The 19,279-nt window shown below is 40.3% G+C and overlaps 1 protein-coding gene across 4 annotated transcripts in view; it reads left to right on the top strand.

Annotated features, from left to right (window-relative positions):
* sh3kbp1 (SH3-domain kinase binding protein 1) overlaps positions 1-19,279 on the top strand; it is a 47,635-nt gene that overhangs the window by 3,316 nt on the left and 25,040 nt on the right. For 3 of the 4 annotated variants that reach the window (XM_080306122.1, XM_080306123.1, XM_080306124.1), the window contains exon 2: positions 17,536-17,650. In XM_080306122.1, coding sequence (XP_080162248.1) covers positions 17,536-17,650 — 115 coding nt within the window. Of the gene's footprint in view, positions 1-7,739; positions 7,898-17,535; positions 17,651-19,279 lie in introns of all 4 variants that reach the window. The other variant, XM_026180110.2, reaches the window with a different exon arrangement.

The raw sequence follows: 19,279 nt of genomic DNA on the forward strand, positions 1-19,279 counted from the left end.
ATGAAGGCCCAGACATCAGGCTTACAGTGGATTGCAGCTTTGTGTAATGCTTCAGTTATCAGGGAAAAAATAAAAAGTGTCAGACATTCTTCTCTTTAACCTTCAGAGGCTCAAAAGTGTAGTAATAAAAAGGCTTTCTTTCTTCTTTTTTTTAAAGTCTTTACATTTTGTGCATTCAACCATTAAACACAAAGACACGCAATGTGTTAATATATGCAAGTTTCACTACTGCCATTATGATACTGTTTGGCCAAGAGCTGTTTCACTTTTGTCGTCTGAAACTGAAAAGCTTTCTCTCTCTTCCTGCTTTTGTTGCCAGCATTGCTCACCTACGCTAAAACCCCAAGAGGAATGCACTTGGGGGTTATCACTGGGAGTTCTGGGAAATGAGAGCGCTGAGAAAGGGGCAGCTCGAGCTGGGGGTGAGATTAATAGATTTTTATCACAAGATGCGCTCGACAGCAGAACGATGAGCGGAAAAGCGGCTGGAATTTCTCTTTAATGTGGGGGAATTTGCTGAAGCCTGTGATCTGATCCACAGTTGGAGTGGGTGGCTTTGACTCCCAGTGGGCTCCGGTCCAGAGTGAATGTTTTACAGAGAGCAACACACAGCTGCTCTTGACATCATCAGCCACAGCAGCACTGAAACTCACCCACAACTAAACACAAGTCCGCTATTAACCAGTGAAGTGGCTACACAGCTTTGCAAAGTTCACTGTGTCTGCATGTGTTGCTTCCTCTTATCTAAACTGTCTTCAGCTTTTCGGGGTATGCTGCGGGCCCATCTCGCTTCTTGTGCGAGGGTGTATTTCTTGACCGCTTGAGTGGGAGTTTTATTTTGTCTGCAGGCTTTCAAATATTCACTCTTGTCTTCTCAAGGCTTTTTGTCAGTCTCCTTTTGCTCTGTACTGACAACGTATTACCAACTGCATGAGTATAGAACAGACAGACTACCACAGTCGATTAATCATTTCTTCTTTAAAACATCTCAAAATCGTTTGAAACTTCGGTTACTGTCACTCATGCAACGAAAACGTGCAGTTAGGAAGAGGAAGAGAATACTTAAACGTAATTATGATTTTGTCTGATATCTGCAGCTGATGTCTAAAGGCTGCAGGAGCATTAATTGTTAAGCTGTCAAAAATAGACTTCCTGTAACCAGAATCGCCTAAATTAACTGTAATTTTCACTGTTTCTCATCAAGAGTTTTATTGCATTTCATGGCACAGTGAACAATGACAGATACCCAACTAAGCCTCATGGTCTGCACTTGCATGGTGATTTATGACTAAAAGATAGACTGTATATAAAAGATAGCCCTTCAGAAGTCTCGGTTTCTTGCCGCTATTGTCGATATGGTCGCTACTGTCTGTTGAATTATGGTGGTTTCACTAAGATGCAGACAGATAAATAGTCACTTGTTGGGTGTTTGTAAATGATTAACCTCTGATAAAAACTGCACTGCATTATCGCCACAGGCTAAAGTGATGCTCGCTGTGTGTTTTCCCCTTATAGCTGACAGGTTATCTGGATAAGAAACATATGTTCTGTTTATTTGCAGTTTATGCTCAGCGCTGTTTTCAGAGACAGACATTGGAAATTTTTGGAAAAAGCAGTGGTTCTTGTGTGTCATTGTCTGACTGCTTTGTGTGGAGGGCTACATCTTTGGCTAGCTTTTCAGTTGCTGTGTCACATTTTTGTATTCGAGAGTGCAGTTCTAAGGTTTAGGTAATGCTGGCATCTTATTTAGTAAGATGTAACTATATACTCTCTACAGAGGTAGCATGTTAGTATTTCTCTTATTGAAAAAACTGGAATGCAGACCTCATCGCTGAGAAGTCCAGTTCTGCAATTCATATTAGGAGAAGTGACTTGTAGTAGATGCCTAGTTGTCAGGTAGAAAGCTAGCTGTCACGCAGAGCTACCATGCAGCTAATACTTTAATGGGTGAGATAAAAAAAAGTAGTTCTTGTAGTGGGAAATAACCAATCCAGTCCAAAAGTATTTCTCTAAATGTGCTTTTTAACACTCTTAATGTGGAAGTCTATGGGTATTTACAAACTGGTCTCAAGTGGCTATTAGAGGAACTGCAGTTGTTGTCACTGATAAACATGTGCCACTTAACGCCATGTAACACATTGCTGCAAAAACAGCAGCAGTGTTATCTTTTATCATCGCTCTCATGGGCCATCAGACGAGCTCCCTTCATTGCCCTCATGGCTCATTAGTTTTCTTTTCCCAGTCAAGCAAAAAACATGTATTGTTTCTAGAAAAGTGACAAAGGAAATCTAGATAAAGCCCTATTTTTTGAAACAATGATTCAAGTTCATATTCTGACTTCCTGCTTTTGAGACATATCAAATTCATCTTTAGAAAAACATACACGTGCATTATAATTCCCAAATTGTATAGCTGCACCAACACAAGCAAAAAAATCTAACAAAGTTAGGTGTAATCTTTGTGCGTGTGGTATTACCAAGGAATTTTTATCTTAATATGTTATCTTTACAAGTCATTGCCGACATTTGAAACATGTCCTTGCTATCTCAATCCTCCTCACATCTCAGCATGCCATCCAGAGGTCAAACAAGGCGACTCCTAATGGGCTCTTTAACTAAAATACCCCCTGCAGCTGCCTGTATTCTTTTGGTTTTGGTGTTTTGGTGTTTACATATCTAAATACCCAAACCAATGATGTGTTACTCTAATGGGAATAAACAGTAGCTTTGCTGGGTCCTTTTAGTGCCACGGATTTAGCACAGAGGGCGGTGCATAAAGAATGTGTTTGTGGTACTGAAGGACTGTGTGATCCAGAGTAGCAGTGTGGTTTTTTGATGGGTTTCTTAATAGAGTTTGCACAATAATAAGGAATAAACATTATTAGACTGTGAGTGACAACTGGAACAATATATTTAATTTAGTGAATTTCCCTATTACGCCTTCTTACCTCATCTCTCTTTCCTTTTTCACTGTTTCCTGTCCGAGTCCGTCAACAGGCCCAGTTCAGGATAACCTCTACAAGTTCCGACTGGGCTAATTGGTGATCAGGACTTAAGCTAGTTCAGACCCTGAAGTTCCTCAACAAAACAACAAACAATTTCACCATTTTGCTTGCATATGCAAGAAAAATGGTGAAATTGTATGAACAAAACAAAAAGGCATAGCCAAAGATAAAAAAAGATGAAATAAAAGACAGAAAAAGGGAGTAAAAGGATGGTGGGTAAGGCACTTCTCTCTGATTGGTATGTGTGTGTGTGTGTGTGTGTGTGTAAGTTTGTGTACGTGAGAAAAATATCTTCTTCCCCCTTTCTTTTTAATGTGCTAAAAAAATAAAAGACAAGAGCCGAACATGGGATCACGAGGTAGGCCGTAACAGTGGACCGTAATCAAGACACAACCACACAAAGACCTGTAGTAAAAAAAGAAGGAAAGAAGGCAAACCACACACACAAACACACAGAAGAGGGGGATTATAAATGGATAATGTTTAAGGAGTGAGGAGTGGGATAATTAATGTATCGTTAAGCACTCAGCTTTTGTATAAACAAGACAAAGGGAGCCGAAGACAAAACCCGCCACATCCACAGCCACAGCCTGTTTACCCTGCCGCCATCTGGCAAGTGAAACACAAGTATCCGCTGCCGAAACACCAGACTTCGGAGCGGTTTCTATCCCCGTGCTTTGAGACTGCTGAATTCACCTCCCACACTTCAATACGGAAATAGTCTTTTTTTTTTTTAAAACAACTTAATTAATAATTCAGTTATCTTTATTTTCATCTGTGTGTAGCAAATCAAAAGTGTCTTATACAATCTATCTTTGTGTAAAGATCATTAAGGAAATCTTGAACTTGAATCTGCTTCCTTTGCTGCTACATCAAGGCTTTTTTGTACTGCATTACATTCAGATTTTTTTTGTTATTCCAAATGTCGCCCTCAGATTGCTCAATTATGGAGTGTTTCCACCCTTCAATAATATGCGTACGTATTTAATTTTATCAAGTTAAAGTTGTTTCCCTTTCAACACGGTGGGGACTCAAATCCCAGCAGATAACTTCCTCTAGCTCTGTGTGTACGCAGGGATGTCAGTGTGCAGGTATACAGTTGCCTGAATTGGACTTAACTGAGTTAAGCCCTGTACGCGGGACTGAGTGATCTCCTTTGCACCTCAGCTGCTGTCGTGCAGTTTTCTGTGTGCCACAGATAATCAATCCAGGCTGTTTGCTTTGTAAGCTCATATCTCCACTGGAGGACTCTGCTCTTTCTGCATAGCTTCACATGTGACGGCTCTTCCTCGGAGCCCATTTGGCGTTAACGTTGTGTCACTTTTAACTTGCACCCATCTTTGCACTCGGTGATGTGCAGAGCCACAAGCTGTCGCCCTCTTCAGCGGGGCTTGGTGGGTGTACTGCAGTGCCTTGCCCTGTTCTGCCACTCAGTTCTACTGTAATGCAGTTTGCAAGACAACTGCCATGAGCTATCAACTCACAGAGCGCACTTCTCCTTACTGAACAACCTGCCACTTCCCCACAAACATTACAGCTGAGATTAGTAAAAGAAAAACACGTCCACGTCGCTGTCTCAGCTGCGACTAATCTGTAGAGCTACCTCAAGCCAGAATCATATCCCCCCATCTGAGCAGCAGACCAACTTGGACTACAGTCGTCTGTTGTGTCTCGTGGATGCCTTCCTCCTTCCTCTCAGTCACACCCTGACCTTCCACTCGGCAAAAGAAGTGTCTTAGTTGGTCTGGTGTAAACCTTTTATGCATTTAATGCTATATATATATATGTGTGTGTGTGTGTGTGAAAGAGGGTGTTGGGGGGGTGCAGTCCTTCTGAGTCATAGCAACCCCCTTATACTCTTGTTCCCATGGTTACCGAACCCCTGAAACTCCCCTATTGCATCCCCTCAGTTTGCTGCCTACACGGTTTAGGCCTCAGCAGCCGGTGCGTGTGTGGGTAAGTGTGTGTAGAGAGCTGGCCTTAATAAGCAAAATGTGATATGACACATAAGTGCATTTTTTACAAGTATTAACAGCTGCACAGGCAGTCACAAGATGCTTCTGAGTGTGTGAAAGTGTGAGGTAGTGTGTTAGATGCTTTGAGGAAACTAACATAGTGTGTGTGTTATATGTTTTTATGTTACTGTTTCAAAGTTAACGATCTCAGAGAATTGGGTAAAAGATATTTTGCCATATTACAGTCATCAGTATGCCGTGCATTTCGACTTATTTATATCTTGACATCTGAGTGCTTCCTGTCAGTGCACAGCACAGGTGTGTTTTTTTTTTCAAGATTTCTTTAATGGGGTGGTGAGAACAAAAAGCCTCAAAAACCTCAAACAAAACCCTTCAGTGGATATACATTACAAGGATGTAACAGTATGGCACTGAAGTATACGAGTCATCAAGGTTATGTAGCTTATAAGATTCAGTCATGTTTAAATCTGTTGAGTGGTAGAACTTCCTGTGTTGTATCAACTTTACCTTTGGAAACTGTGTAAGGTGGGCAGTGGACCAAACAGCTGTGATACATATTAGTTTCCAGAACTGGGTAATATATAGTTTATATAGTTTTTGTCTAATTAGCACATTAAGTGAGTAAAGTAAAGCTTACTTGTAAAGCACTTTTGATGGACACCAAGAGAAAAAAACAAACAATAAAACCAATAATTTTTTAAAATCAGCTTTTAATAACTTATCTGAATCAATGAAACAAAGAGATGAGAATAATTTGTAGTACAGTTTGGAGCTACGGCCCCAAAGGCCCAATCTCTGTGTTTGTTTTAAAATGAGTACGATGCACCAGCAGTAACCTCTGCTCCGAAGACTAAAGGGATCAGCTGGAAGAGTAGACCAATAAAAGCTCTGAGATATACTGAGGTCCTCACCATTCAAAGCTTTAAAGGTTAAAGCAGTAGGTTTAAAAGGAACTCTAAAGCTGACAGGAAGCTCCGATCTTAAAATCTGAAGGATCTTAGGTTTCGTGTTTATTTTATCTTATATGCCGTTGCTTTACATTGTTTTGATATGTTATATTTTAATTTTTTGTGTTTTATTGTGAAGCACTGTGCCATATAGGGAAGTTTTACTTACTTACTTTTAGATTTTGTCCAATTAGCACAAGAGGTTTGGTAGGACACAATTTTGTTAGAGGCTGCAGGAATTTTTTTTCTCCACTTCCCTCTTGCTCAAATTAAAACACCCCCACTGACTCAAAGGGAATAATTACTGTCTTCGAGTTACTTTTGAGTCATCTGCAGGAGGGTTCATCTGAAGTGTTTACAGGACACCGAGCAGAACTGTGCGGGAACTTTTTGACCATTTTTATACCCACAAGGAAGAACTTGCAAGCCAAAGTAAAGGTCTAAAAAAAGCGAAGAACACTAACTTAAAGTGTGTGCGTGTTTTTTTTTTCGCCTCACTTTTGGCTATTGTGGCTGGATGGGTCATGCTGACTTTTTACTCTCCACTTCTTTTGGGAAATAAGTAGTCTCAGCTTTCGGTCATTTTTACATGACTCATTTTAAACATTTAGTGAGTATAGACATAAAAACAGATATTAGCTGCCTTGAACAGCCAGTGTCCTGATTGCAATGGGGATATCTATTTTGGGGCACTAGACCTAATCAGGCTACATATTCATCTGTGTGGGGGTTTGTTTGTGAGTGTGAAGCTGTAGATTGCTCTCCTTCTGGTGTATGCGTGCTGAAGGAGTCGCAGGAAACAAGATATCGTGATTTGAAATTATTTTATTTAGGAGATTTAACAAGATCTTGTGAAGCAAAACACCAAACTTTTGTCTTGTAAGATGTTTTTCATGTTTGCATCTTGGTTTCCATTCGTCTTAGCTTCTCATGTGCAGACCAGTGATTTTTGGTTATAGTGGCCACTGATTTTTACTGTTTCAACATTATTTTAGGCCACAAGCTGTCTCTTATAGTAATTTCTATGTGTAAAATCACTCTTTCTATCCAATTCCTGTCCAAGACCTATCCAAAGAAGGAGAGTGGAAAGCTACGTCCAGATAGGTTAAAATTAGCCAAAAGTGTAATTTAAAATGCTTAAATGTGGCGTATTTGCGAAAAGCTATTTCAGCATATGTAAAAACTGAATATGCAACGTTTTCTGCACTTTCTGTAAAATGTATTTACCGAGAAATACTGCTGCGTTTTCAGTTTGTGGTGTCGCTATGTGGTAAGCCACGTACATGCAATGTGTGAGTGAGAGCGCTTTATATTTTTTATTCCGGCTTTTATGTTCCTGACAGTGAGAAGATAGTGACAGATGTGTTCGACATTTCCTGAATAAATTTTGTTTGTTTGTGAGGTATTTGTGGCGAGGACAGGTGGCCCGCACAAACAGTTTGTGTCGGCAGAAAAGCAGCGACTGGCAAAGGAAAGGATGATAAAGGGGATAAACAATGCAGGTTTTTAAAATGCAAAAGCAGCTCGATTTGCATTCGGTGTTTCAGAAGCACACACACACACGCTTTGGTTTGTTAACAACTAAATGCTACAGGACACCTTTAATTGGCGAGTCCCTTTTTTCCCCTCCCAGGGAATGAACAAGTGTTTTGGAGTCAAATTCAAAGATTTGTGTTCTGCTTTCAATTTCAATTAATAAAGAAAACCTTGATAATCATCGAAATGACTGGAGCAGAGACAAATTATAGAACAGTGTGGTGTCTCTGCAGTGTGATTTGATCTTCAACTCTCTCTTTTGCCCTCTGCACACAGTGGAAGCCGTGGTGGAGTTTGATTATGAGGCTCAGCAGGACGATGAGTTGAGCCTGACGGCGGGTGACATCATCGTGAACATACGGCGAGATGAAGGAGGATGGTGGGAGGGCGAGCTGGGTGGACGCAGGGGGCTGTTCCCCGATAACTTTGTCAGGGTGAGTAACTGCAAACAGTCCCCGCCACCTAGATGTCTTCTTCCCTCATCCTGAAAGACTTTGGAAACCCACATGAGACCCTCCACCAATAGCAGCGGAGCAGACATGTAGCTGTGGCGGGTTTTGGGTGTTTGTTTGTGTTGCTATTTTTGGGCAGCTGAACACACACTCGACATTTCTGCAACATTATACTCTTTGTAAAGTGAAGTAATCTAAAATTAGACATAAGGTTAGGTCAAGCTAAGAAATAAGATGGAGCGTGTGGTTAGAATTTGCTTCTACCTTATATTTAGAAAACGATAATATTGGTTTCACATACAAAATACTGAGTGATGACAAATGAACAGGAAAGCCAGCAGAAAATGTCTCAACAAAGGATTTTCGGGATGGCGGTGGAGTGCAGATCTGCTTAGCGTATGAGTCACATCATTTTTCATGCTCACCATCAAACCATTCAGCTAACACTCATTCTCACCACTGAAGCGGAAGCAGTGAAATAAATGTAATTCATCCCCAGACTGAATGTCAAAAAATAGCATGCAGGGAGTGTCTGTTGTTTGGATTAAACCAGTAAACTTTTGCAACTGTTCTGTAATCCCAAAGTGTTACTTCACAGATTGCGTTGTTATCTGCAACAGACAATGCAATCAGAAAAGCAGAGGAAGTAATAAAGTAACATAAATCAAGATCTCTTGCAGCTGACACTTTGAATCTATATCATTTCTTCATTCATCTTCATCTAATATATTCACTTCCATTCAGGTGTTTACAAACACACATTTCAGTCTTGTGATATTTGCCTCTGAGCTCAAGTAGCCTCAATAAGCGTTGGCTTCACTCAGTGTTTGGAGAAATTTGAATGGCCTAAAAGTCATCATCCACTCTGGTTTGTAGGATTTCTCTCAAGATGTTCACGATGATATATGGCCTCCTCTAGCTTCTCCGCTTGGATTGCACAAATCTGGATCTGTTGTTAGGAAATTCTCTCCATTCCTTGAATCCCTCCAGCTTGCAGATGTGCAGTGGTCATTAGTTGTTACTGCCTCAGATGAACCAGCATGTCCCAGGTGTATTCAGTAGGAGGCATATTAGGATTAAATTCTGGCCAGGGAATGACTGTGCTACTCTGGCAGTGTGTGTGTAGGCAGTGTAGGAATGTTTGGGTCTGGGAATGTGCTCTGATGGGCAATCATGCCAGCATCCAACACACTTTAGTCTTCTTCAGTCAGTCGTAGCATGGTGGCAGTGATAACAATGTTGTGCATGCAGTGTTTTCTGGTAATAGTAAATTTAAAGAGAGTTTCTTTGTGTTTGGTTTACAATTACCAATCTCCCCCCATTGATTAAAACTAATTAACTGGAGTTGGGGATTGAAGTGATGTACTGAGAAATGGATTTAAATGGTAAATGGCCTGTATTTGTATAGAGCTTTACTTGGTCCCTAAGGGCCCCAAAGCGCTTTACACGTTCAGTCATTCACCCATTCACACACTGGTGATGGTAAGCTACATTGTAGCCACAGCCACCCTGGGGCGCACTGACAGAGGCGAGGCTGCCAGACACTGGCACCACCGGGCCCTCTGACCACCACCAGTAGGCAACGGGTGAAGTGTCTTGCCCAAGGACACAATGACCGAGACTGTCCGAGCCGGGGCTTGAACCGGCAACCTTCCGATTACAAGACGAACTGCCACTCTTGAGCCACAATCGCCCATTTAAAACAAAGTAACAGTAAAACTGTTTAGTTGTTTACTGTTATTGGGAGTTAAAATGATTAGTTAACGAATGAATTAGACTTTTATTGTAAAAGTTATTTAAAAATAGTTTAAAAAGTTACTGATGTTATTCTGTTCTCTTATTGTCTGATTGATGACAGGCAGCTGATATGTTAGACACAGCTCAGCCACTAGCAGCAGAGCTTCCAGGTCTACCCAACAACCACAATGGGGTCTGAGAGGGTAGTTGAAAGCAAAATGGCAAGCTATGCGTATGATTCAGTGTAGCGTGGCCACAGAGGTCAGGTTTCACGGTTACAAATATCTTCAGACCTCACCAGGTTGAAAGTGAGAAAGTTTATTGGCGATCACAAAGTTCCCCTGGCGCAACAAATCAAATAAATTCAAGTATCTCAAAAATGTGAATGTCAGGTTTTCATTTATGATGGTAAATCTTTCTGTTTTGCAACCACTGCTCGGATGAAACGAGGCAGCTGAAGATATTGCTTTGGACATTCTCACTGTCTGGAACAACAAATATTTGTCAGAAAACTTTTAAAAGACTAGCGTCATCTGCTTTTTCTGTGGTGGAAAATGTGCCTGCGAGCCAGCTTCTGCTCCGAGGTCTTCTACTTTGAGTTTGTTGGCTCGGTGATCGGAATAGATCGAACACAGTTGTAGGTATATGATTCAGGAATGAGGAAATTCTCACAAAAAGTTTCTGGTGTGTAAAATAGTCAGTGTGTGGTGACAATAAGAAGGAAGTACCTTGCTCACAGTCTCATGAGAGGAAGTAGAAAAGTGCTACAAACCAAGGGTAACAGGACTCAGCAAAGAAGTGCATCTATTGTCAGGCTGTTCTCTGTGCAGTCAGGCTTCATTTGTGCTGACTGAACGTCAGCGCTCGCATTCACTGTCAGAGAGCCGGACAATGGGCCTCCAGAGGCTTCGCGTGGATGTTGTGTGTGTGTGTTTGAGAGAGTGTGACAGAGTGAGGCTGTGAGTAATCCAGTAATACCAAACTGGTCTGTCACAAGACTGCAGTTATGGGAATAAGTGACTCTAAGCTTTGCCATGTGGAGGAATGTGTGTGTATGTGAAGATCTGTGTGTAAGGAAGTGGAGGATGTGGACACACAGGTTTAAGAGCGGTGACAGGAAGTAATTGTATGCACGCGTCATTGCGGCTGACAACAACCGGGAAAGATAACTCACTGTAATCCTGATTTTTGCGTTTTTCAGCTTTGGATGTTTTTGTCTGGCTCGGCTCAGGCTAACACACTCTATATTCTGAAACTTGTTAATGGAGTTGAATTCTTTAGATGATATTAATAATAATGACTCAGTTGCATTTTCTTTTTAGATTTATCTTCTTTTTGCTGCAGCCTTTTCCCTCCAAGAAAACAAGTCGTTGATATCCTCATCATCAACATCCTCACAGACTCTTAGCAGAGGTGGAGGACATCCTGTTTATGGGAAATGCTGTAGCCGTGTGACCTCTGTTCATTGGACAGGCACATATTGAAAATCAGTATCACATGCTCTGATCTGACATGAAAGGCTTTGGGAGTGAAAGTGAATGTTTGTCTTTCCAGCATTTACTTTAGACAGAGAAGACATTAACGCCCAGACTTTTATTAATAAAATGAACGTTGCATGTGTTTAAGCATTGTATGACATGATTACTAATTACTCTACTGCTTAGTTACAAAAAAACATGAAAATACCCTCCTGTGAAACACTAAGAACATCCTTATTGCTTCGATAGGAATTAAAAGCCATGTGCTGCTGTTCAAATGCATTTGAATAAGTGATCATCAACTAGGTGACCACCTATGGAGAACTCAAGTGTGTGTTAACACAATGCTACCAGGGGTGAACATCGCAGAAGTGTCACCCGAAGGTCAGACCTTGGGGTCAGATTAATGTTCAGTGTGTTTGACCAGCTGTCAAGCACAGTGGTGGATGGGTACAGGATATGCAAACCCTCGAGTCATTGAGTCGACCATGAACTCTTCTTTATCTTCTATATAGTCAAATGTGAGGCCATCTGTCCAACAGCTAAGGTGGCATGCTTCAAGTCAAGTCAAAATTTATTTCTATAGCACATTTAAAAGACTAGCGTACATCAAAGTGCTTCACAATAAAACCGCAATGGGGGCAGAACAAGGAACAAATAGTACAGTTACAATTAAAATGACCTTACATGGTGTAGTGCAGGCCGAATGAAAGTCAAACTTCTTTGCTTCAAAAGCTAAGTTGAACAGGTGTGTTTTTAAGCGTGATTTGAACGATAGATTTGATTCCGATGTACGGATATCAACTGTGTGATTATTCCAGAGTCTAGGAGCGGCAATGGCAAAAGCATAGTCACCTCTGGTTTTTAAACAAGACCTTGGTTGCATTAGGAGCAGCTGGCTGGAGGATTTTAGTGCTCTCTTTGTGTTGTACAGATCAAGGAGATCAGTTAGGTAGCTAGGGGCCAGGTTATTTAGAATTTTAAAAGTGAGCAGAAGGATTTTGAAATCAATGCGATATTTGACGGACAGCCAGTGTAAGTTAGCGAGGATAGGGGTGATGTGCTCATGCCTTCTAGTGCCGGTTAAGAGGCGTGCTGCTGCATTTTTGGACTAATTGTAGGCGCTTGACTTTTATCCTTAGCACAATAAAGTGTTCTTAAGCTTAAGGGGGTTTCAGATATTTCTGAAGTGACTATTTCATTCTGACCCCTGGACAGAGTTGTGAAATAAGGACAGAGTGTATAAAGCAAGGGAAAATATAATTTTGCACCACTCTTCTGCTTCTCATTTCACAATAATTTTACAAGCACTAGCTCTGTTTCCCCATTCCTCCCTCCTCTGTACATCAGACTGTTCTGAACACCCACTAAGCAGCGGGTGCTTCAGTGCATTGTTTTGTATTATCTGTGAAGAGACAAGGTCAGAGGTCTGGTGACAGGGGACACACACAGCAGTGTTGAGCATTCAAGCACTTCAGGGTAAAACACATAGCTGCCGTAAGGCTTTTAAACATTACCAACTAACACACGCAAACACAGTAGTGTACATTGTGCAGGTGTTTCCTGTTCAGATATGATGAATCACGCTCTCTTCCTCTTTTCAGATGGATTTCCTTTTTCTCTGGGTTACCTCCATATCCCCCAGGACAAAATTGCAGTCGCGCATGAATGGAGTCATAAAAAAAGACAAACAGGAGAGTTAGCTTTTTCCAGGATTTCCATCTCCAAACATAATGATTATCTAAACAATGACCCTGAATTAAAAAAAAAAGACATTTTCTATTTTTGTTTAATCCCTTTATAGCATTTCATGAAGCTGCTAGTAGCTGCTAGAAGCTGCTCTCTCTCCTTTCACATATATACCAAATAGAAGCTCTAGGCTAAAGAATGCCTGCTGTGGGTTTTTGCGTAGGTTGGCTTATGCAGTGTCTCCAGCCTAAGTGTTTTATTTTCACCAGTCAGTCTATGGGCACTCGTGTCTGTGTACGCATGTTTCTGAATGAATATGCGTGAGGGTTTTTTTCCCTGCAGGACACATAATCTTTAAAATCAGAGGAGGAGGCTGCAGCGCCTGCCCGCAGAATCAATATCTTTTTAAGTGGGTCTACATTAACACTGCATTAGCCTACTTAACAAATGGCAATGTGTTGGCTGTGACAAACTTTTTTTTATTCCAGTGTCTTTAATTTGGTAGTGAGCCACCATAACTCTCTTATTTCACTTCAAACGTTGTTGCTAACTAGGTTTGCTAGCTCAGTGGCTGACGTTAGGCTAGGTGCGATCATGACTGAATGATCACAGCTGATGAAGCCAGGAATTCTACTTTTCTGTTTCTATCCAAATACATCTACTTCACATGGAATTAAAGCTCCATTTGCAGGGCTAAGCTGAGTGATTTGACAAATTATGCAATGTTAACAACTGAATCTACGATAGAATATCATTGCATATAAATAACACGGTGCTTTCTCCGTTATGATAAAGTCAAATGATTTTAACTGCTGCCATTTCATTCAGTTTCTATGGCTCTTGTGCAATGAGGAAACTTTTTCTTATTTTTATATTGCATAGATTATCCAAATTAAGCTCTGATAAGAATTTACCCAGGAAACCACAGCGTTATCTCCAAGGTCAAATTTGGTTGGAGTATGACAGCAAAAACTGATGTTGATGAAAAGGTTCAGGCGGACAGACCAAGAAATATTGATCTATCGATGATTGATTAACAAGTAATTTGGTCATTAAATTGTCATTAGAAGACAGCCACACTATGTCTTCTCCATATACACGGACTGGCGTTACATTCATCTTTTACTGTTTACTATAAACCACTACAATAATTCCATCTATCCATTTATATTTTATCTACATGGAACTGCTGTCTCATTTGTTTGCTGTTGAACTTAACAGAAAATTCAATACCCTGAGATGGGCATCAAAAAACAAGGCAAGCGCAGGGCTGAAATAAGTTCAGAACTACATTTTTCCATATTTATTGTATCACAAAAGGGTTAAATGTTTAAAGCACTATATTTAGTTCACTTTTACTTATATAGTACTAAAATCACAACAGCAGCCACCTCAAGGCACTTTATATTATAAGGTAAAGACCCAACAATAATACAGAGAAAACCCCACAATAGTCAAATAACCCCCTTTGCAAGCACTTGGGGAAACTTGGGGAAAAACAAAACACTTCTGCTTGTCACCAGACAATAATGCACTTAGTGGAGACATCTTGTATCACATGTTGGTAGTCACATGATTAAATTACATATACAGTAAAAGATGGATGGAGGTAGTGTGATGTCAGTGATTGGTTTTAGAAGTCCCTTTTTGATTAGTGTTTTCATTTCCCCAAAAAAGTGAGGGATGCTGTGAGACCACATACGAACTTGCTTTTAGCCAAGGAGAATTTTTAATGACAATAATTATTCCACATCCATTTATGGCCAAAAATGAGTGATCGAGACTGTAAATTCAGCAGGAAAGTGTTTACAGAGGTCAAAACAAAAAGGCGTTTTCCCATCGTCACCTGGTGGTTTTCAGAAAGCAGGTTTAAGACACTTGTGTGTTTTAGTGTTTTGTTTTGACTATGATCTATGACAAATGGGAAAAAAAATAACCACTCTAATGCTGTAACATGTGCATTGGTTGTGTATTGTACCACGAAGAACATTTGCAAGTGCTTAGGAAAAGAGAAAGTACAAAAGATAAGTTAAGTGAAAAAGCAAAATGAAAGAAAGATTTAAGAAACACAGGGAAAGAAAATATTTAAGATGTCTTTGAACATTTCTTCTCTGCCATCAGAGGGCATTATTATAAAGCTGTGCTCGCTCTGTAGTTCAGCTGAATAAGAAACAGACAGCAGAGCAGGAAGTCTGAGGTTTAACAGCTGCTCCTGAGTTGAATGTCTTATTTATAAAAGGATAATATGAAACAAGTCGATGGACGTTCAAGGAATATGTTGAGCTGACAGTGCACTTACCATAGACAGTATAAAAGATGGATCTAGCCACCATGATGCTACCCACTAGTTTTGGACTTGACATTTTGAAGCTTTAAAGTTACGTAGATGAAAGATGGCTGTGCTAACGTATCAGCTGAACTGTACTCAAACTACAGGGGTGCCTCACTGAAGCACAAACTCCTTGGATGGTTTGTACAACACAGAAGGACGTGATATTAGTTGATAATCAAGAATTCAAAATAGCACACAGTGAAGAGGTTCAGTTTAATAACTAAAAGTTATTAAAGTTACAGGCATGAAAAATTTAAATTTTTGTGAATATTTGATATGGAAAAAAACTTTATTTAAACACCTTGAGTTCCTATAAATATAAATGCATATATATATTTAACTTTTGCTGTCTGGAGAACAGTTTTTGTTCAGTACTTCACTTTTTAATTAGCCACTTCCTGTTTAAAGAGAAGCACACAAGCCGCACGCCACTTTTTAATTGGCCTCTAAGCAATGGGGATCCAGAGTCTTTTCTCTGCTGAGTGCTAGATAGTGTTTTATAGTTGGAAAACCAAGACAGAAATCTTCACCACCATTTTCAGTCCCCATCCTATTTCATTTCAAAAATGTCTCTTTTTTTGCCTCAGATAAGCTTCAGCTGTTGTCGAGGAAACATCTTCTCATGTTGATATTTTTGGATCTCAGAGGCTCATTAAGGCTTTCACGCCAAACCAGGCAACGCACACCCAGATTGTGTCTGAGAGGTTGGACTGAGTCAGTGTACCCGGGCCCGTCTGCTTCGCTGAGCTGCGTTCGCCACAGGCCAAAGCTTATGAAACAGTGTCATGATGAATGTGGTGGGGAGATGTGAACCATTGCGTCTAGTTTCCCAGGATCGCTGTGGTTACTGCATCTCCCCGTTTGCCGTCTCCTTGTCTCCTTGATTTTTTTGTCAGTCGGCGTATTGGTCTGCTCGCCTCTCTTCGGCTTATCTGATTAGTTTTGCGTGCTGTCTTGTGATTTGTTATGAGAGTGAAAGTCACAGGGAAAGAGGGGGGGTAGTGTTCTGTTTGTGTCTGCGCAAGTGCAGGTACACAGTCAGGGTCACCAGGTCGCACCACATATTCGATCTGGCAAACTTTAAGCCCGTCTGCCCTTCTTGATGCTACCACAGTAAGAAAGATGTCTCCTTCACCTTAGTATGAAACTGGTAATATTTCAATGTGTCAGCCTATGGAGCCATCTACGTGACAGGCAAAAAGTGAAAAAGCGTCATAGTATTATATTTAAATGGCTTTTATTTACTTAGGCAGATTCCAGTTTCTTGTGACACTGCATCTGTCAGTACATTACGTTAACCATTCAATGTTCAAAGCAGAATAGTGAAGAGTTGCAAACCTTGTACCACAAATTGCAGGATATAGCACCCAAAATGCATACACTGAAGGTGGATAGATTTAACAAAAGGCAAGGTGTCCGTAAGCAGTTGCCATAAGTCCATAAGCAAAGAGACAGATATCCAAAAGGCAACTTATTAAATCCCAGAGAGCACTGAGGAAACATGGGGAGACACACAGGGAGGATTCACAGCCACTGTGAGAAAGACTGAAGGGAAGAGAGCACTTTATCCACAAGGGTTTGAGTGCAGGAGAGTAACGGTATGCAGCTGAACCTAATTTGGGCAACAGGACAGAGGAGGAAGTAAAACTAAATGCAAGAGGCGAGTGACAAATAACTACTAAAGTAAACCAGGAAATAGATAACAGCTAAAACCAGGAAATGAAGAGACGTGAATGAACTTAAGAGGGGGGAGGACTGAGGCAGTGAACGCATAGAATACTAGTGAACAAATGAAAGTCAACAATAAACAATAAATACAACTTAGCAACTAGAAACCATGAAACATCTACAAGTTGTGTGTAAAAAAAAAAAGAGAGTGTTTTTGTTCAGTATTTTTTGTTTCCAAACTTTAAGACTTGTTCAAAAATCTAATATAATTCAAGCACATTTTTCTGTTGAGCACCACAGCGGTAAATCATGTCTCGTGACGATGTTTCATCCCATAATTTATCCCTAGCAAATGCCCAAGTGACTGTACATGACATCACGGTCTGTTTAAGCTGTTTGTCTTTCCGTTTGAGTGAAGCGACAGTCTGGAATACGTAAAAACACAAAGCTATAATAAATTTGATATTTACACTGAATCACAAGCGTTTTTACTTGAGCCAGACTAGGTTGCATCATATTAAGCAAAATTATTGTTGACAAATGGGATTGCTTTTTCTTTTTTGGCTGTTAAAATCTGTAATTATGTTTTTTTTTAAAGCTGGCATTTAGACAAAGATGCTTTAATACTGTCATTTATTAAATCCTGGCTGGTCTTATTTTTATCGTATATGTCTCTGTAACCTACATTTCTCTAACCTGTGCTCCTCTCTCTATAGGAGATAAAGAAGGAGGGGAAGAGGGATGGAGGACAGGCAAGCACAATCAGACCTGACCTCGCCAACGGCAGTGCTAGCCCCGTGCTGGACTCCACCGTACGACCAGGCAGGAAAGGTACTCGGCTCTGTCTCCTACATTCATACACTGTGGTCATTCAGTAGCTTTAAGGCTTCAGGCCTAAATATAGATCCTGTTAATGTGAGGAAAGATTTGGGTCAAGCACTGCTGAGCATGTATACACATACTAGACAGTCACTATATGCTCCAGGGTAGTATGTGTGCATCTATATTGGAGTCACTGGATAGGTAATTAGCCTATTAGTGTCATGGATGGATTACTTTGTTTGGCAATCAATTAAATTTTTAGTGACTTGCAAATTAGACTAAAGGAGCAAATTTATGGCAAAGGAAAATTAAAACATGCATTCAGAAATTGTTATGCTCTGGAGTTCCATTCATAAGATAGAGCCAAAAGATGCAGGATAAAGGGAGGCAGGTAAACGTTTTGACAGAATTACATGAACGAATGAACAAAAGGCGCTGGTGTGCACAAGCAGGATTATCCAAACAGAATTCCAAACAAGGCCAGGTGTCAGGGAAAAAAATCCAAATTCAGGCAATTTGTCCAGGCACAAGAAAACTGACAGAGGACACACAGACAGGCAAGGAAGGTGGTGGATAAACTCAACAAACTAACAAACAACAAGGAGATCAGGAGGGCTGTAAATACAGAAAACTAAGTGAACACAGGTGAAGCTAATGAGAGTGAAGCTGGCAATACTGAGTGTAAGAAAATAACAAAGAGGGGAAGTAAGACACCAGGGATACACAGGGATACTCTTACTTCCCGTCCTATTTTAAAGAATTATATAATTGTTGAAAATAAGACGGGAAGTAAGAGTAAGCATCACACAAAAACCACAGTGATAATGGTGATAACCAAAAACTAAAGGACGCTATTGTAAGAAATGACCACAAGAAAACAGTATGAGCAAAAAAAGAATCTCAAACTCACGCTGAGTCAAAACAGCTTAAAAATGACAAAGTAGAGACAAAGAGATATAAAAGGTCTTAAAAAGTTGCCAAACAACTGCAACAAGACAATGAGGGAAGGAGAAGAAGAAGATGTGAAGCATAAACATAATTGCATACACAGCACGACCATACAATTTCAGTCTGGGTGTTTTCGTCCTATTAAGGAGGAGTGTGATACAAATAGCAGCTTTTAAACATTTTTTTTTTCAGGTTAACAATTGGCGTTACTCCAAGAACCAGTATTAAGTTTAATACATGGTTGTACACATTTGATTAATATGCTCCTCTTGTTTTGCTTGGATTCCACATCTCTTCTTTATAATCACTATCTATTGAACCAGCCTCTGTAAATACTACATATGCTACACATCGAAATATAAGGTGAAGAAGACTGACACCTTGTGGACAAAAGAGAAGGCGCAGGGTCATGTCTTAATGCCCCAGCTGCTGTAGGATGAGTCAAGAGTAATGAGCAGGGTAATGAGTGTAAGACAAACAACTGCAAGGCCAGTATGAAGTGCTTGGTGTCAGTAATGGTTAAGCTGCCCTCTAGCTAAAAGGTCAAAGGTCGCCATCAAAGGCTTCAGCCATGATGGCTTTTAATCAGTCTGTAACACCTGCTTAGTCTCTGTAAAGCACTGATTACAGATAAGCGTGTGAGCTCATTATGTTACATGTAAGTCTTAGATATGTCTACATATAAACTGT

The sequence above is a fragment of the Astatotilapia calliptera genome, chromosome 9, assembly GCF_964374335.1.
Source record: "Astatotilapia calliptera chromosome 9, fAstCal68.1, whole genome shotgun sequence".
NCBI lineage: Eukaryota > Metazoa > Chordata > Actinopteri > Cichliformes > Cichlidae > Astatotilapia > Astatotilapia calliptera.